Source organism: Emydura macquarii, unplaced genomic scaffold (assembly GCF_026122565.2).
Source record: "Emydura macquarii macquarii isolate MOO-44397 ecotype Brisbane River unplaced genomic scaffold, CSIRO-AGI_Emac_v2 contig_1253, whole genome shotgun sequence".
NCBI lineage: Eukaryota > Metazoa > Chordata > Testudines > Chelidae > Emydura > Emydura macquarii.
Window position 1 is genome coordinate 22,890,525 of NW_027131390.1, and position 25,904 is coordinate 22,916,428.

General features: G+C 41.5%; 1 protein-coding gene and 1 long non-coding RNA gene across 2 annotated transcripts in view; both read left to right on the forward strand.

Annotated features, from left to right (window-relative positions):
- The window catches only part of NALF2 (NALCN channel auxiliary factor 2), a 67,442-nt gene extending 63,972 nt beyond the window's left edge, over nucleotides 1-3,470 (forward strand). The window contains 2 exon segments of the mRNA XM_067549735.1: nucleotides 1,674-1,845; nucleotides 2,518-3,470. Of these exon segments, the coding sequence (XP_067405836.1) occupies nucleotides 1,674-1,845; nucleotides 2,518-2,933 (588 nt within the window). The 3' untranslated portion in view covers nucleotides 2,934-3,470.
- Nucleotides 3,471-16,250: 12,780 nt separating this feature from the next.
- On the forward strand, nucleotides 16,251-25,568 carry LOC137153960 (uncharacterized). Its single transcript, XR_010919980.1, has 3 exons — nucleotides 16,251-16,359; nucleotides 21,695-21,856; nucleotides 25,030-25,568. It is a non-coding gene; the product is annotated as an uncharacterized lncRNA (long non-coding RNA).
- Nucleotides 25,569-25,904: the final 336 nt, after the last annotated feature.

The following is a 25,904-nucleotide window of genomic DNA, read 5'->3' on the forward strand; positions in this document are numbered from 1 at the left end:
GAATTATTGTGGGGAATTTCTCTACCCTGTGTTATCCAGGAGGTCAGACTAGATGATCACAATTGTCCTTTCTGATCTTAGAATTTATTAATCTATTTTCTTTGCTGGGGAGGGGCATCTCCATTAGCCAGTTCTTGAGAGGGTTTTCCTCTCCCCCATTACTGCATCGTTTTGCCTACTTGGGGGCGGGCCGACCTTCACTATGCTGTTTGCCCTAGAGGAGTTGCTACTGTTGATAAGCCTGACAGACTTCAAAAAAATGACACATGGAGTATAAATGTTGAGGCAGGCACAAGCAGAGCCTAATTACAAGCTACACACAAGCCAGCCTTTGATTCTGAGAGTTTTGAAAAGTACAGCTTTAACCAGCTAAAAGGTGAGTGCAAAATCCTTGTTTAGGGGCACACAGGAACATTTCTAGCACTGGGTAAAGCATTGTTTAGTCCATATTGGCCATTAAAATATGTCTATGAAATGCAGTGTTGCCCATGAGATATGCCCATCTGAACCAAGAGAAATGGCATGTTTTCCATGAATAAAGGATTCCACCTGAGCAACAGGTAAATGGATGCAGAAGATGAATAGATTTAACAGTGAGGCGGAAGAGGTCTGAGGCAATTCTAACTAACAGTGAGCTACCTTTTATGAATATAGTTCAGAATAAAGTGTAAGGCAGGATTGGTAATATCCACGAGTCTCCCCACTGGCTGAAGCTAATGTAGATTTTCCAGCAGTTATATTGTCAGACATTGTCAGTCAGGTATTGTCAAACTAAACCACTCCAAAGGTCCATCAAACCAAGTATCCAGTCTCCAGCAGTGACCAATGCTGGATACTTCACAGGAAGATGTAAAATCTCTATAATGACTCTTATTATGCAGTATTCTCTCAGAGGTAAATTCCTTCCTGACTCCAGCCGGTGAGCAGTTTACATCCTGAAGTGTGAGGATCAAGAGCCCTGGTAATTTTATCTTAGCTAGTGTCACTGTGGATGCCATTGTGACTCATATAAGTATGTGCGTCTGTGTGTCTTTAATACCTCTGTCAACTGTTGTTTGTTTTGGGGTTGCTCACAAGTGCTAGATTTCATACCATGGTTTATTATACTGGGCTGCCCATGCTGACTTGCTGTTGTAGAGTTTCTCATTAATGTTGGGCTGCACGACATAGTTCATTATTGTAGGGTTACTTACTAGGCTGCCAGTGTTGTTTCATTGTTTGTAGGATTGCTTATGACTGATGGTCATAAGAGAAAAGAGCATTTCCTCACTTATTTTTAAAGAGGAAACAAATAATTTCATGACTTTTGCAAAGAGGTGAAACTTTGAGCCTATCAACCTTGACAGTGTCATAAAGTCTCTAATGAATGATGTCTAAGGACCTACCAGTAGAGTACAGAAGTCTATATGTTCATTCGCTTTACTCTTGTAGAAGTTTTAGATTGTGAATTGAATTTCACACTAACATCTTTCAGTTTGCTTTAAATGAAACAGTTAATTCAATAAGTAACGCTGATGTATTAACAAATATTTATTGAGATTAACAGTGATGTAAGAGCTCACCATACATCTCCTTTTAACTGGCACTAAAAACCAAGATTATGAAGTGGTTTTAACATACATGTTTTTGCTGATGTGACGTTGCCTCTTGTGGCACCTTGTTTTCTCCCATAGGCTGTCTACAAGGCCTGGCTGTGCTCCGAGTATTTCAATGTGACACAACAACAGTGCCGACACCGGATTCCATGCAAGCAATACTGCCTGGAGGTGCAGACCAGGTGCCCCTTTGTGTTACCTGACAATGACGAGCTGATCTATGGAGGGTTGCCTGGCTTCATCTGTACGGGTAAGAAGGTCATGGACCTAGGACAAGTGAACTCCAACTGAAACTTCAAGGGACTATTTAGTGAGACAAAATGTGACTGGTTTAAAGTCTGACCAGCTCATTGACACTAACTGCTACAAAAGATGTCATAGGATTTCCTTTTTTTAAAGTCTGTTTAGTACTGATGGCAGGTGCTCAGAGACTGAAGTCCTCTATTTATCCATCCACACAACAGGTACAGAATAGGTAGGGACAGTACAAACTTTCCATCCTGCCACCTACCATAGCACTAGGTTTTCCTGGCAGGGCTCCCATCGATGACTGACTGGCCTGATCCTGTATAACTTGTAAGATTTGATAAATACACAGCCCAAGATGTCCACAGCTTTGTCCCAAAGTATCATTACACTTGGTCTTTGGGTCATAGAATAAAGTGGACTTGGATTATGGTTACTTTTTTTCTGGGGGAATGTGACCTCGGGTCTCAGTCCCAGAAGAAAATCTGCCCAGAGGAAAGTTGCTCAGAGTCTCAATCCTTAGGCTGAAAGTTGTCCAGGAGAAGGCAGCCAACCAGAACCGAAACACTTTTTTCCTACTGCAGGTGGATTTTCTGGCAGGCCTATGGCTTTACTCTCTATTGGACTTCCCCTGCACTTTCACTGATTCTCACCATCTGTTGTTATGTTTTGCCAGGGTTGCTAGAGAACCAATTATCCAATGAGGAAGCAAAGTGCTGCGATGTGCAATGGGACTCTTGTGACCACCCATCAGACAGCAACTACAATGCGTCCCCCAAATCCACGGAATCGGAGTCATTCCATTACCACCACCATGACCCCCACCTTCATCACCACCAGCAGCATCACTATCACCTCTACCACCACCATCACCACCACCAGTACCACCAACCCCACCCACCATCTTTGCTGCCTGTCTCCGCAGGGTCTCGCCTCAGCAACAGCAAAATCAGACTGTGCGTCCTGGTCCTTATGCTTCTCCACACCATGGTGTCCTTCTCAAGCGTGCACAGCAGTGGGGGGGCTGCCAGCGGGGGGCTGAGCTTGGAGGCCCTGCCTGCCATGGATGAGAGCATAACAAGAGATGAGTGACCCAGAGGGAAAAGGAAACGTCCAAGCAGAGTGCCGGCTCTTTTCCCGCCAAAGGGGGCACACACTATTCCTCCAATGGGAGGCACAGGATTGGGGGTGACGCACACACACACCCCGACGCACACCCCCAAGAGCTGCTCGCCACGGGGCATCCCCGTGATGAAGAGTCTTTAATGCGCACAGGGCTGTGGGACTCAGCTTTGAGAAGGGTTCGGTTATCAACAGCCTTTCAGCTGTGTGCATCCTGCCTGGTAGAGGCTCTGGGAGCTAACGCAAAGAGGTATGGCAAAGGGGAGGGGGACTGGGATGGGAGAGGGTACCTTTGGAAGAGTTCTCCCCATCAAAATGCCACTGCTCTTCCCGCCATCTCTGAGGTGTGTCATGTGGCACCCATATTTTACCTACCAACTGGATGACTTGGTGCATGGGTTCAAGAAATTGGTTTATCCGTTATTCCTTTTTTCCCCTCAGTCTTTAAACCTCATCATCCTATCTCCCCAAAGCTGCCAGATGGCATATACAGCAACACAAACACCTCAAAACAAACCCCAGCTAACTTCTCAGCAAACCTCTCTCTGCTGAGGGACAGTCTTGGGTCCTTAATGTGACATTCCCTCTGTCTGGGTAGCCCTGGTGTTGGGCTCACTCTGTTGCCAACAGACAGAATCCATTTGTAAGGCTAAGTTATTGGGGTGGAAGATGTATTACACTGCATTGTGTGTGCCATATGGGGTTGTGTTTCTTATCCCAGTCAGCCCTTTCCCTTCTGTGCCTGAATGTCTGTGCCATGCTTGTCCTTTGATACACTAAATATGAAGACCATCCCCTATGGATATTGACAGGGAGTAGAGAGAAGGATGGAGTATGGGATGAAAGGAAACGATATTCCCAGAGTTACTAACACTTCAATCTGCAATGTCCCCCCAGAATTTCCTTAAACTCCTGTTGCTTTGTTTTCTCCAACAGCAGAAAGTTTGAGTTTGAAGAGGGCAGCACTTAGGGAAACAAGAGTCTGCAAGAGGCAAATGCCACCTATTTAGTGCATAGGCGGAGGAAGATGGAAGTGTCATGTCACAGTGAGCAGAGGCAGGGCAGAGCCAACTGCACTATGTTGCAGTGGGGTCAGGGATAGTAATAAATGGATAAAAAGCCCCAAATTGCAACCTCTACAGTTTCCCAGTTACAAACTGCTACAGCATGTGGGATGAGGACTGGAGAAATCCAGCCTATAAGGAAACAGGCTCCCAAATAAATGCCACCTGCTAATAAAGCACAGGTGAGGAAGAGAGGTTTCATGTGCACTATGCCCAGCACTGATTATATAACTCTTGGAAGTCCTGCTGGAACTGCAACACTCAGCCTGGCAAGATGTTGATTGGCAACAGCTTAGACTGACTCACCTTTATGTCCAAACTCAATCTCCATCCTAAGGACTTGGATTTATACTTACAGGGAATGTTGCAATTTGGGGCATGTGGCACTCCCCCTTTTATGTCCCTGTGTAGCTGAAATTTCCTCCTGCAGAGCCCATATTCAGGGTGATTTCTCTCATACTGTGCAGTGATGTTTCTATAACAGGCTGATAATATCACTAGGAGGAGTAAATGACATTTTAGGAAGGAATAAGAGGGGGGATTAGCTGGAAACAGAAAAACAAACCAATCAGGAATGAGAGAGGTATTAAGGGTCAAATATTAGTGAGGACAAAGCTCATTTTGGCGAGGGAAGGCACAGTTAGATGCACTCCCTCTCTCCTGGTCACAGTGACCTGGAGCATTTATTATTCATCTCGCATGGCTCATTTAGGGAAAAATTAAGATCTTCTAACTGGTTCTAGATCCCACCAGCTGAGACAGTATGTGCAGTGGCCAGCTGGTTGTAGCTAGAGATCAGGCAAACCAACTGAAATCAGAATTAGACTGGTTCTTCTGTCAAATTTCAAACCGAGCCTAGACCCATCTGAAGGTCAATGAAATTCCATAAAGTTCAGGATTTGTAATACTTTTGTGTTTCCTGACTTCTGTTTAACTGAAGCAGAAATAACCAAAACACCATGAGAAAAGCTACTTCCTGCCTGGCTGAAAGAAGGAAGTTACAGAAATCTCATGGGAAAGCTGGATTTTCTGACATTTCCAGCCCTCTTCCAAACCAAAGAGGCTCGGAAAGGCAGCTGAATGTTTGGATTCCTATTTGACTTGAACCTCAGAATTTTTGGATGATGTTTACATGTTATTATTTACCATGCATTACCAAAGTCCTGAATGCATAAAGCCTGTGAACATCATTCTCATAGCTCCGAACAGCCACATTGGCCATCAGGCAAAAATTAGATAATATGGCTGATACAAATAGTTTCCAGGGCAGATCCTGGGGGCTCTTTTCAAGACAGATCCGGTTGCTGTTTGCACCCACTGTGAGTCAGACAGGCCTTGTGTGGATATTCACAACAGCTACTCTGTATCTGCAGTTTGGTTCAGTCTGATCTGAGAATTGGTATGTGCAACAGTTTAGCAAACATGAATCAGACTTTTTTGGTCTTGGAAATTTTTGCCTTGGTATTTGAAACCAGCTTTTGTGGCAGCTATGATGACTTGATCAGATGACCGAGGCCAAAGGAAGATGCACAAGCATGTTCCTATCTCAGGATAATAGAATCTGATTCATTTTTTAAGGAAACTAGACTTCACAAGTATTGCCAAGGTTTGAATGGCCACCTAATTCCAAGTGTCTACTTCAGATAGGATGAGTCCAGTCTTTAAACAATACAACAGGATGGAGAAGGGCAGGCTGGATGGCACATCAGCACATGGTCCTGAGCAACCAAACTTGTTCAATGTCTGGTCTGAGTTCTGTTCAGATCAGACACCCAGCAGAAAATTCTGGGTACTGCTCAGCCACAGATAGGCAGAGTGGCCTGTTTCTAATTTTTTTTTCATGTCATTTCTACTCTGTGTGAATGCTAGGTGATCCCTTGAAGACAGTGGACCTGAATCTCATTTACACTAAGGCAGTCTAAAGAGACCATAAAATGGGCATAAATATAATTATTTCCACCTTAATGCCCTTGTATCCTGCCAGAGCCTTTTACACCACCAGGGCAGTGTAAAGGATCATTAGGGTCAATGAGAATCAGGCCTTACGTGTGTCATATATTAACAGGAAGCCACATAATGATATAAGGAAAGTTTGTGTAGTTCTGTGTATTATCTGAATTGTTTGCAGTCCTCCAATCTGGGGGGTACAGAACCTGTCAGAGCCTTAATCTGAAGAAAGGAGAGAATCTGCCACAGAAACTAACTACATTTTCAGGACAGGCTTTTATCCACCAGTTCACTGTTCAGTGCCAAGTATAGAAATGCTGTATGACTGAACTAAAATAGAACAGATAAGGTTTTGTGGATGTGGAATGGAGCCCGAGGAGGTTGGGTAGGGTTTTGTAACTTGAAATGGAGCCTGAAGAAGTTGGGTAGGGTTTTGTTGGAACACACTATGTGCTTCAGGACATTTACTGATATTTATCAATATCAGATGATGAGCTGCACCTCTTTTCCAAAGTACCTTGGTACCTGTTTCAGGGTTGTCATGGTTTGTGATATAGATCAAAGCCATTGTCCCTTCTCCATTTGCTTTATTCTTTCTACCCATCACTGTAATTGTCCTGAGAAGACTTTCTAGTTTCCAGATGACACAGTTACTGTGAGAAATGCCATTGCCCAATGATTGTAATAACATCTTGTTTGGCATAGACTGCAGATGCATTTCTGTTTGTTCCTTGATGACCAATGCTGCATCAGAGCAGAGTTCTGCAAAGAAACCCCTTTCTTCAGGACATGGGGTGACCACATAGCTATGTGAGCAAATCAGAGTTCAACGCTGTCATTCTTGCACTATTAATAAATAAAATATGCTCCAAATGCTCCTTATTTAATTGGTAAGTGTTGATAGTTTGCTTGCCTGGACTGGGCAGGTCACTTACAGCAAGTTGTTAGAGAACAGGGGGAGCAGAAGAGTGCTAAGCTATTTTCAAAATCTAGGTCCAACTGTAGATATTGACACCATCTACAAATCTGGCCATAGGTGTAATTAGTGAGAAACCTGCAGGAGCATGTAACTACCATGTAAACACACAGTTTTAATCAATTGAATGCTAGGCAGTTACAAAGTAATTTAAAGAGACCTTGCAGCATAGTTATGCTGTGGATTTAAAATGAAATCCAAAAGATTTTTCATGCTAGTTTCCCATAAGATTCACAAATAAGAGTCTATTATTGCACCAACAGGAAAGCCACCCCATCCGCCTGGAATGGAGGGCAATTCAGGGAAGCATGGTGCTGGGTTTCCATTGGCATAACAGGCTCAGGACAGTCCCCTGACTATGCTGATTTGTGTTAGTGCTTTCTCTCTGTCCTCGAACGTGCTTGTTACCAAGGGGTGATTGGGGGGAAGAGCTGAATCTTCACAGAAACAAGCTTTTGAAAAGAGTTATTTTCTCTAACAAGTCCAGGCTGTTGTCAGTAAGTTCTGTGGTTTTAGTGCACCATATGCTGTATTCAACACTTTGCCAGTCTAGTTAAATTAATCCAGGCTGGGCTGTTCTCAGAACAGGATTGAGCAGCTGGAAGCCATGTTTATTACACCTCATCATTATAAGGCTGTCTGATAAAATCCTCTTTCTGGTCTGACTGTGACATTACACTTATAATAAACCTCTGTGTATGCTAGCCCGCTCTCTGATATATTGTGGGATGCTCTCTCTCTCACTTAGACTGCCTCAGTAAAGCCCATTTACATTGCTTATATTATAACAATGTTTCTGACTAGTCCAGGTACTATTTAATATGTGAAACAAGGAAAGAGGAGAGTGTACAAGCCTCTCCACAGAATGCATGCATGAACATTTATGACTCATATAACTGAACATGGGCTCCAAGGATGAGATCCCTCTCTGAAGCAGATTTCAGCACATTGAGATGTGTGTTTAGAAAACACTGACCCCAAATGGATTTATCTTACTAAAAATTCAGAATCAAGGTGCTACTTACTTTCCCTTCTGGTTCAGTGGGTTGGAGTCTCTTCCCCCAAGAAAGACTCCATGCATTGGTGCAGATGTGTAAAATCAAATGTTCCCCACAATGCAAACTGAGCTCTGCTCCATTGGGAGAAAGAACCTGTTCTCACAGCAGTAGCTCCTTACTGCCCTTGTGATACAGCGTGCTTCCCCTCCCGTACAGGGTCTGTTTGGGTCAATGTGGGGATCTGACAGGGGCAGAGTTGCCAGGATTCTCTTCTCTTTCCACAGGACACATAGACTTGATGAATATTTATCCACATCATTAGTCACCACATAATTTGACATTATTGGCAGGTTCTACTCAGGAGACGCCCATGCCTGAAATAGCAGGGAAAGTAGCAAGTCAGGAATGAGGTGCACTGGTAAAGTTGTGAAGGGGAAACTAGTGAAACAGCTGCCCATTTTCTATCTGGATCTTTCTGGGGTATTTGTTTTGTGCTTTGCACTTAGTTTTCTACAAATTGTACTTTAATTTATCTAAAAATAATTGAAGAAAAATCTGAAAGAAAGGCTTTGTTTCCTCTGATAGAGATTACTCATTAGCTGAACCTCTTTCCTGTGAAAATATGGATAACCTGCCACCCCAGGTGAAGGATTCCCAGGGAGTCCCTTCTTCATCCAGACACTGGATTAGAGAAAATATTTTCAAAAAGTCTGATAACTAAAGTAAAACATGTCAAGTAACTTGGTAACACTCAGAAAACACCTTGAAATGGTTTTGTTGAACATATTTTTGCTCTGCTTCAGTGGAAGATGTTAGGGCAGCTCAGTCACTGTCCCTCAGCACCCCAGACAACATTTGGAAGGAGGCAGTTCCCCTTGCCCCACCTTAAACAAAACTTTACACATGATGTCTACCACTTCCATTGCTGCTAGTTTACAAAGATGGCAGCTCATTGGCAGTACATTGGCACCTTCCGTTTCTAAACACCCCTCACTTTTTCTCACCATCATTGCTTTCTTGTGCTGCACTTGGTAGGGATCAAATGATTATGGCTGTTTTCACTGACTGTGGAACATTACATTTTGATTCCTGTTAAGGAGGGTCACTAGTTCGTGTTCAGACTTTATTGTTATGCTTTTTAGCATGGTCTCTAGCCAGAAAACCTTACACTGGCTTGTAACAATCACAAATATGATGCCTAGTCACCACATCTCTTTATTACCATAAAGAAATATGAATTTAATATGGATGATGGCAATATAGTTCTACAGAAATTTAATAGGATTCTGTGGAACTCACTGTAAAAACGTACATAATTTAATTAATAGAAGATGTGATCCTTTCTATAGACTGTTGGAACCATCCTAAAGAATTCTAATAACAGGGACAAAATTCTCTATTAAATTATTTTCCATGTGGGTTAGCAAGGATAGTCCCCCATAGTTAGCCAAAATGTTACAATCTTTTCATGCTGACCTTTCAAAAAAAATTATTCTAATGCATTTCAGTGGGACAAAAGAGGTGTCTGATCAATGGAAAGTTAAGGGTCTCTATTTTTCCTTTCAAATGGTCCTTATTTACAGTCTTCTGATATTGGCGTGTATGTGTGAGGATTGTGTGGAGCCTTCCTTTCCAGGTCAGTGTTGCTTTGTTCTACATTTCAGAGGTGCAGTGGCTTCTTGGCAGTCCTTCAGATTATTTTCAAACCCATGTTGCTCCTTAGACAGTGATTTTGTTGGGTGACTATTGTTATTTACTCACAGTCCATACTGTGCCTGGTGAATATAGAGGAAGATACAGGCCTTGCTTCCTGACTCAATTAGAAAGACAGTAGAGCTTACATACACAACTCTATATGACCAGTGCCCATCTCAAAAGTGTAAACTTGTTTGTTCATTTAAGAGTTTTTATTTTGATGGATTAAAATTGAAAGGCCTTATGAAAAGTATGTTTTAAGGAGGGATTGGAGAGGAAAGAAAGTCAGTTGATACATGAGAAGTGGGATAAATGATACCTCCTCAGTTGTATGGATAATTCTAGACACCATCTTTCTGATTTTTTTTTTAATCTTTCATTGGAACAACCTGTTACAACCTGAAATTGTGTAGGTCAGACATGATGCTGTTATACACTTGGGGCCTGAATCTCCATTCACTCATATTGCTTTTAACCTGCATTGTATCTGCATTGACTGTAATGAAGCTGCCCCTGATTTACACTAGTGTGAGTAGGTGGAGAATAAGGACCATGGGCTATATAGCTCATTTCCATAGTTCTCACAAGAACATTGGAATTCTTGAAGATTTGCATCATTTCTAGCTCCAACCCAAGAGTTCTGCCTTCCCCAGCCAAAAAGTAGCAGTGTGGAGTTGAGGAAGACCAGCACTGACCCTTCTTTCCCAGGGCTGACTGGAGAAGCATTATAAAAACTGGATTTTGCACTTAGAAGGCTTGCCATTAGATGAGTCTCAAGTGTATTTAAAAGCACCTGCTCTGGCCTCTTACATTTTGGGGAGCAGTCCTCCAGACTCTCTAGTCATTTTTCCCCTTAGGTAGGTCCCACATCACAGCCTTCTAGCTAGGGAAGGCTGGACAAAAGTGAATGAAGAGTGTGGAATCTGAACTCAGATCCCCTGTGTGGTACTGCACAGTGCTACCCTTAGAAGACTGTCATCCTACCCCTGGTGCAAATTCTTAAGGCGAAAGCGCCTCCTCCAGCCTTTCAGGGCTCCCTTCTGTTATGAAAGAAGGTAAACATGGGGGTCATGTATGATGTATAAACCATTTTCAGATAGGGACATTTTTAAAAATCTTTGATTCCTTATAAATTTGTTGGAATTTTAATTTAACCAGTTTTAGAATTCTAACCTATCCCCAGCAGACATGCCCTGAGCACATTGACATGATTTATAAATCATGTGCAGAACTCACTGACCAAGGACAGCCACCAATAGTCTCTCTAGAAGAAAGTTGACACATTTTGGTATACGTTTCTTTGGTATGTTTTAAAGTTCTCTACATGTGAAATAAAGAAAGTATTCCATATGTTTCCCAGGGAAGAACCCAATGGGTGCAGCCTAATGGTCTGATTCCCAGCAAGCACAAGTGACTCTCTCCTCATCTCTCAGTGAACAAGGCAGGAGCAGCTGCTTATGGACAAATTCACACTGTGGTATTTTCCAGAACTCTGTAGATACATTTCCCTCCTATTCTGATACTTTGAGGAGTTGCCTTTTTGTCCCATACTTATCAGCTAATCAGATGCTACACACCCTATCCTAAGGAACCAAATATCTGGACTCCAAATCCCTCCCATAGGCCAAAAACACCTAATCCGGTATCTTTCTCAAGAACCTGATTGAACCCAGCCTGTAGAGAACTTCTGAGTCTCATTCAATATGCAGCCATCAGTTCTAGTGACCTTCATACAAATCTCAATGCCAGGCAATGGTGGCACTACTCACTGGCCTCCCAGTCCATTAGCAAGAGACAGAGTGGATGACTGAATAAGATTTTCTCCTGCTAGGTTACATGTACTGCATGTCTGAATTGTTAAATATTTAATAAAAACATCATCTATCCCAATTCTTTGGAGTTCCAGGCACAACAGATTAGCAGTGAAACTGAGAATGAGTTTCCTGTTTTACAGTGATCATGTTCATTTAATCCAAGATAATATACTTAGGGAATTGCTTCTGCGTGTTCTTGACTGGGAATTGTGTAACCGAGATGCTGTCACCTTCAAGGAGGCATGACTTACTCCCCCAAAATCTGATCCCATGTTGGCTGCCCCCCAACCATTCAACTAAATAAACTCTGATTTTGTTTTCCAAATTAAAATCAATCCAACACCTTCTAACCCCACCCACTCAGATACTACAGAGACAGGCAGCCTTTTAAAAATCAGAGATTACCCACACACACTCAGGCGAGTTTAAATGGGAGAGAAACTGAAGACACTATTCCACTGGATAAACCACAGAACTGGTGTCTTGGAAGTAGTTTTCAATACAAGTTTTTAAGGGGTGGGATGGGGAAAATCTAATATTCAGGGAGTGGACCCTGAACAAGACATTTCTTATACATTCCTCCTGACTCTTCCATCCCAAGCACAGGAGATGCTGTTTCTGCAGCTACCGCTCATGCACCATGCATGCCCTCTCCAACCCTTTGCTGACATCTGGGGCCAAGCACTGGAAAGCACAGCTCTGAGAGAATCACATGGAGTGGGGCAAGAGAACTACACTGGGGATCGAATGAGCCCCAATGGGATGGACTTGTGTGTACGTGAAAAAGGTTGGTTGTGACCAAACCCTTCTCAAGTGCTTGTGAAATATGGTGGTTACTGAGCTCAGACCTGCAAAAGGTCCTTTTACAGTACATGGTGGCGAGGTGAAAAAAACCATACTGCTGAAGTAAAAATATTCTTTCTACTCCCCCGTGCCCAGTTTCTCTTTCTTTCCAGCTTTCTTCTCCCTCTGCCTTCCCCTCTCTTTCTCCATACCCTCTCTTCCCCTTTCTCTATTTCTCTCTTCTCCCCTCTGTCATAAGAAAGTGACTGTGTCCTTTGAGGGGACAGTTTTCTTATGCCATTTTATACACTGTGCTTCATGTTTAGAACTTTTTTGCACTAGTTCCTATTACATTTATTTTCCAAGATGGTTTGACAAAAAACAAAAAAAATAAAAAACAAAACCATGCTATAATTCAGTTGTATTAAAAATATTATCCTACTACTCTCTGTGTTCAATAGTCTCTGTACCTGTAATGCTTTCAGTTCTGTTGTATTTTGGGGCAGAGGTTTTCCTGCTCCTTGTTTAACCCAGTAAAGAAATAAAATGTTAAGAATTGATGATAACTTCCCCCTCCCTTTCTCTGTGGTTTTATTTGGGACTACTAAGTTATACAGCGTGTCTTGTATTCTTGGGTGATTAGCTGGGATTGTACCTCGCCTAGCCTCAGTGCCCAGTTGGTCTCTTATCCCTCTCTGGGTGAATAGCAGACTGTCCTGCCAACCACAGCAAGGAGCTGCCAGTGTTGATCAAATATAAATTTGGGAAAGAAATACAGCATGACTGAAGGATCCAATGGCTCTCATATGGCTGTCCTATTGGCGGTTTCCTACATACTCCAGTATCAAATGGTGACAGGGCAGGCAGAATAGAGGGACAGTAATGCTGTCCTATTGAATTTTTTTTGTAACCTTTCTTTTACTTTTGTTTCTGCTCATCACATTTTTTTTCAGGACAGTTAGGTGCAATGACAGACACCCCAATTCCAACAAGAGATGTATATAAGAACAATGACTAAACCACTGAGGTCCACTGTGGCAACTGCCACGATTCTGATGCCCATCTGAAATTTACTGCATCTGAACTAAGATCGCAGCATGCAGTGGGGCTAGCACATTCAGCTTCAAATCAAGTACTTTATACTGGTACCCAAGAGGCTACATAATAAAACTCTGAAGGCTACAGTTTGGCCATTCCAGCACTAAGCTGAAATTTCCTGCTTTTTCTCTCAAAACAGTTAAAGAAAGCAGAAGGGGAATGAGAGGGATAGAGAGAGAAGGAGGAAAGCAGGAACAACAGACTCAGACACTAAAGATGAATGGAGGAAAAAGACATCAAAGTTTACCATAGGAAAAGGATAAAGAAGAAAGAACGGGTGGAGTGAAGGCAGGAGCAGAAAATTCATTAAACAAAACCAGGGGAGATGAAGTATGATGTATTCTGTAAAATGTATGAAGGAGAAAGTTAATTGCCAAGATATTAAATACCCAGATATGTTGTTTGATTTTCTACCCAATAAAAAGAATTTACCACTCTTAGAATTGAAGTGATTTCATGGCCTCAGGCAAGGTGCATTCCTCCTCCCCTCCCTTGGTTGAAGCTAAAATTATTCCTGCCAAAAGAAAGCTTTTGTCCATGGCCTATAGAGATACTTCAGAATATATATTTTGTTTTTGAAAGACAGATTTCACCAAACAGCAGAGTTTCAAAAAGGACACACAGGAGAAGAGATGCCTGGAGCCCTTCCCCCACAAGGATTTTTGCCTCCAGCAAAATTAATAAATTCCATGGTTCCATGGTATGTTGTGGGGTATTAAAATGATATTGCCCAAGCTGCTTGTCCCTGCCAATCCAGGTATACTCATTGTGCAATGGCAAATTAGTGGACATTACAATACTTATTTCTTACTCCCATTTTCTGACCAACTTACATCCTGTTTACATAATGAATTGGGCCCATTATATCTCAAATGAGAAGCCAGTTAATTTCCTTTCAGTTGTCCCATTCCCTTATGTTAATGAATGAGTCTTTCTGAGGCTTAAACCTGACCTGATTAGCACTGCCCCAGACGCTCTTATCTGGCAGTAACCCCTACGCACCACCCTCCTGTACACTTTCATCTCTCCATTCCTTTCCATCACACATTCAGTTCTTCAGCCAATACTACTATTCTGCTCTGCAGCCTCAACAGGAGCCTGAAGTATTTCAGGGTTGCCACAGATTCCTTGCCAACTGCCTGCTTCATTGCTTGCATCTTCCGACATGCACACATGCACATACATACGTGTATGTATTTTCCTTTGCTGGGTGCCAAGCCTGGTATGCACTCAAGACTGGCACTTTCCTCAATAAGGCTGGTACCTGATTTTCATCTCTATAATATTCTGCCCCAAGGACCCATCTGCAGTGCAGAAGATTACACAAAAAAATTCCCTTGGAAGAAACAAATATGTTTAAAACATGGTGTCTGATCATCTCCCCATGCACATCTTCATGGTGTGGAGTGCAGGGGTACATTAAGGATCTTTGAGATATTCCATCCCATCTCTTGGGGTAGGAGCTTTTGATTAGTCCCTGATGAGGTGACTCAAGATCAAGATGACCCATCCAGCCTGAGATTGGAACAATTCTGCTGAATGGTTTGGTAAGTTACTAGCTTTGCAATAGGTAGGGTCCAAAGGTTGCTAGATGTGCCTACGGACAGAAATATTAAGCAATACAGTGAAATCCCTTCAGCTAAAGAACTGATGGTAGAACCCTGATCAAAAGACATGCATCAGCATTTTCGGAGGTCAGTCTAAGCCATTAAACCCTGGAGCTCAGTCAGACACACAAAACCAGCAGTACCAGGTCCCAGCTTCAACACAAGAATTGTTTTGCTTACTCTGAAATTTTGTATTATCTTGATGTTATTCTCCACCAATATCTGTTAACCCAACAGAAAGAAAAGAGTAATGTTGCAGCCCTCCCTCCACCCTATGAGGCAGACCTGCTATCCAGATCCTCCCTCCTGTTTGACCTGTAATAAATTATTGCTGTCCTTTCCCTGACTGTTTATAGCAAGATCCCTAGTATTTTGCTTTTGCTGCTGATATAACTGGCAAAGTGTAAACATAACTATCCTGGCTGCTGTAAACTGAGGCCTGCAAATCAAAGCAACTGCAAAAAGGGGTCAAGGCCACATGGGGAACTCAGCTGGGATAACCCAAAGAAGATCTATACTGTTGGATTCTAGGGTTAGCAGTCCCAGACCTTTATTTCAGGGTTTAGAACACCAGGGTTGTGGTACTACACAGCTCTCCTTGCTAACTGAAACTACTGCTTCTAAACCTGGGTGGGGAGCCAATTAGAAATAGAGAAGACAAGGGGAAGGACCAAGGTCCCCCAGTGCCCCAAGATACCTGCCATGAGAAGAAGCTGATCTTGTCAGATAAGTTCACCTAATTCCAATGATGATACCTACTAAATACCCTGGCAGAACACAAATCATCCAAGGTCACTGCTAAAGGGCAGTAGCAATAATTATAGAGCTCCCTAGTGTAAATCTCAGCTTTCCACACAGCCCAGTTCTGTTTGTCATGGGGCCCTCCGGTGCCTTAGAGATAATAGTTGTAAATGACATAACGTCTTAAATTAAACATGAAGGCAAACAGAGGTGCTCTTCATACCTTGCAAGGGGAAGGAATCAGGAGTGGGAACAGTTGTTGCTTGTAGTGCTAGTACTGGAAAAGGAGGAGATAGGACAATGATGGGGTAAGGGAAATCTCTAGGGGTAGGTCTGTTCTTCTAAGGGCAATTTGTCATATTTTGCTTAAGGGTTTGTGTTTTTGATTTTTATAATGAGCCTAGAGAATCTGATCAGCTCAAATGAAAAATCTTAATTAGTTAATTAATTAGGCAGAATGAGATAAGGAGTTTCACCCAGTCTGACTGGAGCTTAATTTGCATGGCCTTTCATGCAGTTCATTAGTAAAGGAAATCTGATAGGACTTGGCACAGAGTGCTGGGAGTTACATTGAGATTAGGCACACAGATTCTATTGTGATGAGGGCTGGATGGATCCTGGCAGTAGTCTAGAGTCCAGATGTAGCTATCTCTCCTTTCCAGCTCACAGCAAGGTAACAATTTGTAAATGCAAACATTGTGTTTTGGATTTATTAGTGTGGTTTGCAATCTGTTGCAGGGATGGAGAGTCTCTTTTAAAATATATAAATCCATTTTTGGGTTTCAATTACGATCAGATGCTTTAACTAAATCAGATGTTTGGGAGAGGAAAGAACATTTCACCTTACACGTGGCTCAGATTTCCTAGCAGGTTTTATGGATCAGATGTGATTCTAAGTAGAGCAAGTTTATAACTCTCTTTTGGAAAGCCCCATTTGCACAGAATAACTGTTTTCATGCTACAGATTAGCACAGTTTGTTGCCCCACAGGCTAGTCCCATCAAATATTGCCAGGTATGCAGACAAGGGAAAGTCAAGATGATTTCCAATAAGAAAGTGTGAACATGAGCTTCTCAAAAAGGAGCATGAATGTGTACTACCAGAAGCAGGAGTTTATCAGCTTCTGCGTATACTCTTAGGCCTATAGTCTAAAAAAAGAATATACACCAAGCTCCTTCCTTCATCACTATCTTCCAGGAAGGGAAATGTTATAACACAAAGGGTCTCACCCCACTCATCCTCTTTGTAGCATTTGTCCCTAACCCCCTTCAATGGTTTTAGACTATGAGCCCTTAGAGTAGGGACACATTTTATGTCCAGCTCTTTATTTTTCCAGTGTACAGCACGATACACATTTATGGAGATATATTAGTCCTTAATCATAAATAAGAGCAGTTTTAAATAATCCAGTATTTCCTGTTGTCAGATTCAAACTGGAATGCCAAAATCCTCAGAGGTATTTGGGCTCCTAACTTCCATGGAATTCAATGGAAGTTAGGAGCCTAATACTTTTATGAATCTGGGCCTAATAGCTCTGGCTAGAAGCAAGCACAAGAGTGGGTGGGCACTATGCTAGCTTCTCATATGGCTCTGCTAATTCCACTCAGTGCAGACCTGCAGTCCTCCTTGCTGTCATGCAGTGTTGCCAGTATATTTCATTCCTGGCCTGTAGCATTCCCTGCAATTACAGTTGCAAGCCATCACAAGTGTATGCCAGTGAGGCTCATCCTTTCTAAACATCGCCAGAGCAGAGGCTATACAAGAAGAGCTGAAATGTGTGGGGGTTTTGTGTTTTGAGCAACAAACAGCAAGAACAGAACTAAGGCCCCCTTAGTTCCTTTCATATATGGCCCAGTTTAGGTTGGAACCCATGTCTAAAGAGTTGAATGGCTCACAGCATTGTCAATTCCATGCATTCAAAAAATGAATCTGGTCCCCAAAATCATGAGATTTAAAAATCATGGAAATTTTGTAAAGATATTTGGGGTATGTATTATTTGCTTTCTGGCTTCTCAGCCTTTAAGATCCACTCAGGCCTCATTTTCAGGCTTTTCTATGCCATCATGAGGAAAACTTACTTTTTAAAGTGAAACTGAGATTTTCATATAATCACATGACTCCAGGAGCTGGGTCTTCAAGAAAAACAAAAAAATCACAAGAGTTGGAAACATCTTCCCAACACAGTGCTCTAGAGTCATTTCTAACTCATTCCATTTCACAGCTATGTAGCTCAGCTTTCTTAATTCAGTTCTCAAATTTATCATATTTACTGGACATGCAGGTTTATCAGATCTGTGCCAAATCTAGACTACTACATAGAAACTGGTACTGGCCCTGGCATAAATGCCTACGGTCATCCATGAGGAATGCATTGAATCCATACTGAATCTAACCACTGTACCATCTAAGCAAGAAACAATGGCTACAGCAGCACTCCCAAGGTAACCATGAATGAAAAACTTATCTTGGTTCACCTAACTGTGATTCTTCCAACTGACCACTGGATGTCACTGGTGTTTTTCATAAAAGCATCAGAAACAGCTGTTCCGGAATATAGCACTTGGGTAAGTGCTGAAGCAAACAGCTGATGTCTGATATAAGGGGAACTGAAGTATCCACTGAGCTGTGGTGCCCTGTGGAACCTTTCTGAACCCATAGGTCATACAGACAACTTTTCAGGACCACGAGGGCTGAATTTAACTTGCATATATATTCATGTAGTTTAACACACACAACTCAAAATATATGCTGGGACTTGTCTTTTTTTTTTTTTTTTTAAACTAGAAATTGCTTGTGCATTGTGCTCCCTAGCAATAAAAACCCTACTGTATCAGCTTTACCTCACATTGTAAAACACTATGGATCGGGGGAGGCATCCCCTTAACTTTTTCTTATCCTGTTGATATCCCACTCAGCACAGCTGCAAGACTTAAATATTCTTAATCCTAGAAACCTCACTCCCCTGCCATATTCCACCTCTGTTTTTATGTGACTGCACCAGCAATGATGTGCAACCCAAATAGACCAGCTCTTGAGACTCCACCATCTGTCCATCTGGAGCATCTTGTGCTATGGTGTGAGAATTTCACAAAAGCAGTTTTTTGGTTCTCTCTTGCAAAAAGCAACGTTAGCCAGTGAGAGCTCTGTGGATACTGTGCTGGTGAAATCTGCCTGGAAACTACTCTCCAGGTCAACTCTACCAGTAACAAAGAGAGGTTAAATGAAACATAAATTGCACAAAGGGCTTGTCTACATGCAAAGTTGCACCGGTTTACCTAAAGATGTTATTTAAAATTGTGACTTAGTTAAACTGCTGGGAAAGGCTCTGGGGACACCCTTCCATCTACATAAACCTGTTTTATACTGATTTAGCTTAAATTAGTTAGGAGTAGGTTTAAGATTAAGTGAAATTTGCTACTCTAAAACCCAGATAAGAGGGTCTTCACATGGGATTATATTGGTTTAATTAATGTGGATTAAAAGCTAATATAAATTAAACCAATGTAATTTCTGTACAGAGATGAGGTCATAAATGTCAAAGCTGGCTAAAACAAAGAGAACAGGCTTTAAATTGATCTTGTGACTCCATATAGACTGAAATGGAAAGTGTCAAAAAAATTCTCCTGTAAAGATCAAGGAAAATGCAGCTCTCCAGGGGGGAAAAAAGTATAAATCTTGGAAAACCAGGTCAATACGGAAACTTTAAAAACACTTGCAAGGAAAAGGACTGATTCTGTAGTAGCTGAAATGGTGGATGGAATCTGAGATCTAACCTTACTATGTTAATGCACACAAGGGAACTTTTAGCGCGTGCCAATCCAGTTAGTTCGCAACACATTAGTGAACATTAGAATTTACACCTCTCTGGTGTGGACTAATGCATAGTGCAGACAACTCCTGAATGGATTTTGGTTATGAAATCTGAACCCCCATTATTTGCGAAGATAGTTTAACAGATAGGCTTTGGATGAGTCTTTTGTTGTCAGAGAACGTAAAGCCATGGTTTTCAAACTTGTATACCTATAAATTGGCAATTAAATGCAGATTTATGATTCTAAGTAGGTGACTTAATTTTCATATATATTGAACACCTGTGGTTCCCTTTAACTTCACTGGGAGCTAAGTATTCAGAATCTCTGAAAATCAGGCCACTTTTATTTAGGGACCTAAGTATGGATTTAAGAACCTAACTTTTGGCACCCAAGTTGGAAAATCTAAGCTGTCTGAGGAGAGATGATGGGTATTGGTTCTCTCTTGCCTCATCTTTATCTAAAATGCTATTTGAAATCATGTTTTCTATTCAGAAAGAAGACCAAGGAAGTTTCTTGGCCTTCCCAAACCATGCACATGAAATGTATTAGATATGTTCAAACTGGAATTTATTAATATTGGCACCAAGGCAGCAGTTATTTATTTTGCCCAGCCAAACTTCTGGTTACCCTATCCTTTGATGATTAGGACAAAGCCTATTTTCCAGGCTCTCGTGTGATGCACCTCAGGAAATCAATGAAGTTCTGGTGGTTTCAGATAGAGAAATGATTAAAGGCTCTATTTGCCACAGTTTTAACATGGAGGAGTCCTTCTTTCTCTTCTTTGACTCTAATTTGCCTTATTTAAGAGTTTATAAAATATAACTATTTCTCACTCACAAAGCCTTTGCTTTATGAAAGCACAAATTGACTTTATATCTCTAAATGAACTATGGACAATGGTTGTCTGGATGCTGCCGCCATGAATTAGTTGGCTGTGTATTATGTGGCTTTTCTAGTTTGTAGAACTGATTTATTTTTAATTTGAGCCTTCACTTTACTCCTTTTAAATGGAGAGTTGTGTGCATGACAGCCGGTTTTATTGCCTCATTGTTTTGGTAACTGGGGAAGATCCAGGTTGTGTCTGTGGTTTCCTTTATAGAAAGCTTTTCAAAATCTGTACTAATCAAGTAAAAAAAAATTAAGTTGTGTTGTACTGAGGCTGCCCAGCAGGCAAGGCCTCGGGAAGGAGGAGCTTCTTTGATTAAAGAAGAAAAATCAAAATCGTGTATAATAATAAAAGAGCCAGAGGCTTCCATAATACTCCCAAGCTTCAAGCACAGTGAGTGTTTCAGGAATTTCCCTGAAAAATCGTCAACACAGGAAGGCGTGGGGACATTGTTTGCACTAGTCAGGGTTCAAATGATCATCGCCCACCTTCCTCACTCTGTGCTAAGATATGACATGACTTGGAAAACTTGAAACTTTTTTTTTTAATTGTGACCACTAAAGACAGCCTGGCAAATACAAGCATCTCTTGCCAATGAGGTTAAATGTAATGTGCTATGGGACTGTGGTTCCCAACCTTTTAGCAGAATGTGCCAGCCCAAGATCTGCCTACAGCACCTGACAACGGAGTTGCAGTGATTTTAACAATCATATTACTGGGATTTGGAGCAGTTTAAGATCCATCATGTATTACAGCCTACATGGTTGAATGGGAGGAGAGCAATAGCAGTGCTGCTGGGTCCATGATGGAGGCTCATCATTAAAGCAGGAAAGGGGAGACTCACTGGAAGTACTAGTATTGATCAGGCTGGAAAGCATACAGATTCCTCTTCCTATCTCCCTAGTGAGAAATCAGGCCTGAAAAGTTGGGTTTGCTTCTATAGATTAGTAAATTTTAGCCTGGCTTTATAGCCCAACAACAGACATATTTATAGCTGATCCACTGATTTCATCTTCCCCTTCATCCCTAACATCTAGCTCCTCTTGTGCATTCAAAATTCTTTCTTGTTCTGTAGCCTAGCCCATCTTGAATTCTTATTTTTGTATCCTCTACAAACGTCTGAGCCTTGCTAAGGAGCCCATTGCATGGTAAAGGACATCCTGCTCATGCTGGTGAAAGATGTTGGTCCTTGCAGATGGTGAATTGGTGTTCTTGTATCAAGGAAAGGATATTGAGTTATGCCAGTCTGAGACCAAGCTGTTGTATGTGCTCATTAAGTACCATCCAAGATTAATTCTGTCGCTTTTACAGATCCTTCCCTGCCAACCCGCTTGGGCAGCTCTTCTTTTCAGCAGAGTGCAGAGAATTTCTGATGCATCACTAGAGTAATAACTCACTTTGATGAAAGGAATGTTAATGGACATTAAAGGTCACAAAGGCCATCCCAGACCTGAGAAATCCAGGCTATATCAAGTAAGCTACATCATATTTCTTTATTTTAATGCCAAAAATGTGTACACTTACATTACAAAAAACACACAACAACTCTCTCCCCACCAAGCCAGTAGCAGAAAGTGCTATATTTCAGCTCAATGATAGGAGACTATTTTTTTTATATTATCAATAGCATGTCATCTCCTTTGTACTCTTCTCCCCTTGTTACTAGGGGACCTTCTCATTCTTTTACTTTGTGCAGAATGACAGGCTGACTGGTCACGTGTTCAGTATTTTTGAACGTAGCCTCTTCACCCCAGTTCCAGGCTGTCTATTCCCTCTCCTCATTGTCACTCTCTCAATCCACCTACCCTCCTGCATTGTCCTCTCCCAATCTCTCTCCTGCTTTCATTCACATCCACTCACCTCCTGAGTCACTATTTCCCCCTCTTTCACTCACTCACTTAATCACAGCCTCTCCTCTTTCTCCACCTTCTCCTCAACCTCGTTCCATCTTGCTCTTCCCTCCAAAATCAATCTGTGTCAGCACCACCATCCTCCACCTAAAATCAATTACTGCAACTCCTGCCCCCAAAATCACTCAGTCACTGGCATGCACCTTTCATCCAATATCATTTATGTCAGTCCTCCACCAGAAGTCAGTGAGCATTGCTCCCCTTCCCAAAATCAGTTTTTAGCTTGCCTGTGAAACATAGTCAAGGCCCGGTCTACAGTGCAAACTGGAACCATGTTTGTAATTGGCTTAAGGGCAAGATGTGATGAAAACAGATTCCCTGATATGGTTGTAGTCATAATGTAGATGGCCAAAAGCCAGTCAAATTAGGCTTTTTTCTCTTGAAAAATGTCCTACTGTGCTAACATCATTTGAGATCCCCTGAATCTAGTATGGACAAGAGACCAGCATTCCCTAGCATTTTTACCACTGTCATGTAAATTCGCTCTGAGCAGACTTAGACAGAATGATTATTAAAACATTATCTACTCTAGCACTATTGCTACTGACAGAAAAGCTGCAATGATGGAAAGAAAAAACCACAGAGAGATTGTAAACTCTTCACAACAATGATCATTGTCACAGTTTCATGGTTAACTGCATCTTTGACACCCCGCCCCTGATCTTTTTCAAGGGCACCTATTTAAAGGTTTCAGACTAACTAGCTATCACCTGTCTCAGGTGGAGACCTGTGTCTCTCCCTGCAGACTGAGGGTTTAGACTTACTGTCCCTCTAGATCTCACTGTGGTTTTCCCAGAAGGTCTGTCCAAGGTCCAGCACCAGTATTTAACTTTTCTCCAGGGGCTACAACAATGTGTATGAGTTACCAACCAGCCTTCACAAAGCAAAATATGTTTATTCTTAGGCAAAAGCATTACAGAGAAAACATACAAAACCAGTAAATGTTCCTACATTCAGGCTAAAAGCTTACAGAAGTCACCCATCAGTCTTAGGGGGTCCTAGTAAGCTAACCCTTCCACAAGCGTTGCACCTCAATAAAAGGTCCTGCCTATTTTCTGAAACAAAAAGAAGGTCCAGTATCAGTTTAAATGCATCCTTTGTTGGTCTCTGGAAACCTGGGTTGAATACATATATACAAGCCACCACCAGGGATGGTTCCTTTCTGGAGTTGTATACAGGTTCAGTGATTAGCCTGTTCTTAGTTCCTAGATGAACTGTATGCTTATCTTCCCCCGCCTCCCACCGAGCTGCAAACAATCCCTGATCCACAGTGATACATAAACCATTCATAAACGTAATATAATATGGTCCCACAAAGATACTGCATGCGGTTGCAATATATGTCACAATCAGATCCATCTAATATGTACTGAATAGTGCCCAGCATACCATTGGATACTGTAAAAAATAATAGCTGAAGTGAAGACTATGAATTTGGAAAAGCAGGTTGTGAGTTCTAGAAATATTAAAGTAAACATCTCATGTTAATAAGTAAATTAGATCTAAAAATATATACAGTAAGACTCGACAATTTTTGTAGATACTTTTAACATCTTTAGATCTTTGTAAAATAAACCAGATGCCTTTATCCAATAGATCCTGAGAATCTGGCTAGCACATCCAAAATGTTATTTAGAATCGCAAGTGAATTGCTTATTTCAAAAATTATGTGCTTTTCTACAAAAAACTGTCAAGTCTTAACATCTTCAGATCTCTGTAAAATAAACCAGATGCCTTTATCCGATTGATCCTGAGAATCTGGCTAGCACATCCAAAATGTTATTTAGAATCACAGATGAAGTGCCTATTTCCAAAAATTATATGCTTTTCTGTTTTTCAATCACTGTTCATTTTGAGATGGAACACAAATGTTTATACAGACTAGTCAAGTCCAGAAAGCTAGCAATTCACAAATCTAAAAATCCAGAGCTGATAGGGCAATTGCTGCAGGAATTGTAGCTGAAAACAAATATATCAGCTAGTTTTCCCTAGAATTGTATTGTATCTGCCAATTGTTTGAAATAAGCCTCTTTTATGAACTGTTCAATTTTTACCATTACTCACAAGGCCTAGGGGCTGCTGTCTCTTTCCAAATCCCCTCACCAATATCTCAAAGAGAGTGGTTTATCAAATCTGTTTAACCTTATCCAATGTGAGTTCCAAAAAGGAAATTGCTGTTTTACAAATTTTCTGCCTGTAGGTTATTGCCTTCTGAGCCTTGTGACACTCTTTCTCTTCACTCAGATCTGTACCTGCAAGGATGCTTCTGGGAATGAACAGGGAGAGAGGCTTTCCTTCCCTCACTCATTTCTATACCTAATATCAGTAGTCACTTAGGCCCTGACCCTGCAGAGCACTAAAGTGAATGGGCATCTGTACAGGTGCAAGGGGTCTCCATATGGACTAGGACCAGTCATCTAATCTACTGCATGAAACCAGAAAATATTTATTACTCAGAAAAAAGTCATCCAATCCATCCCCTTTAGGGTTGCACTTGTTTTGTTATGAGACCCTCAAACCCATCCTATCCAGAACCTGGGTTATATTCATTTAATTCCCATTAAAAATTAATTTCCTTTACCCACATCTAAAAAGGAGTCGCAATGGAATAGTTCATACAATTTCCACCTCTCTAAGCACTCCTGCCTGCTCAGCTTTGTGAGGTACAGATATATGAGATCACATCTTCAACAGTGCCAGATTATGTTGTCACTTTTACTTTCATTTTATTTGCAGAGGGAGAGTCATGAAAAAGGGATGAAGAAGTGCAATGACTGACACCAGGGAGTGAACTGGGGACCTCCAAAGCTAAAAGCATGAATTTCTACAGTTTGACCTAATCAACCAGGCCCTGTAACAGACTCCAGTCCTCTGTGCATCAGGCACAAGGGATACATAACACTCTGGCCAATGGGTGTGTATTTGCATTGCCATACAGCTCAACTCGCAACTGAATACTTTTCTCTTACTCTCTTGAACATTATTTAACTTCTTTGATCTACTTCTCTTCTTTGTTTATCTCAGTTTCATAATTTAATTGCTCTTTCTTCCTAATCTCTAGTGTCCACTCTCTCTGCTACCTTTTGTCTTAATCCTTTTGGCTACCCCTTTTATCCCCCTCTCATCTAATTTCTCAACCTTTGATCGGTTACTGTATCTGTACTCCAGGCGCTCCTACCCAGCCTCCCCTGCCTGCATAAACTGTTTGTGGACTAATGTGCAAGTGACAGAGATCTGGCTGAGTGCTTCGAAAAGATAATTAAATAATAGCTGAAGCGCTTGGTGGGGTTTCATTTGATATGGTGCTGGAATGAAAATCTATAGTAGTTCTAGTGATGGGGGCAGGAAATCTGCATTAAGTAATTCTGGATTTGTCAAATACAATACATGTCAAATGATTAGAATTTAAATTTCAGTAAAATTTGTTTGTTTGGTTTTTTTAAATGGTGTTGCACTGGCAGAAGGAAATGAGTGCAAAACAGGGCTGCTCTGGGGAAAGATGCAGATTAAGAAAAGAAAATATCTACTAAAATTCCTTGCAGAATCTGATACATAGAGACAGAGAGCCTGGATGAAAAGTGCTATTGGAAGAGCTAGTTGTTATTATTATT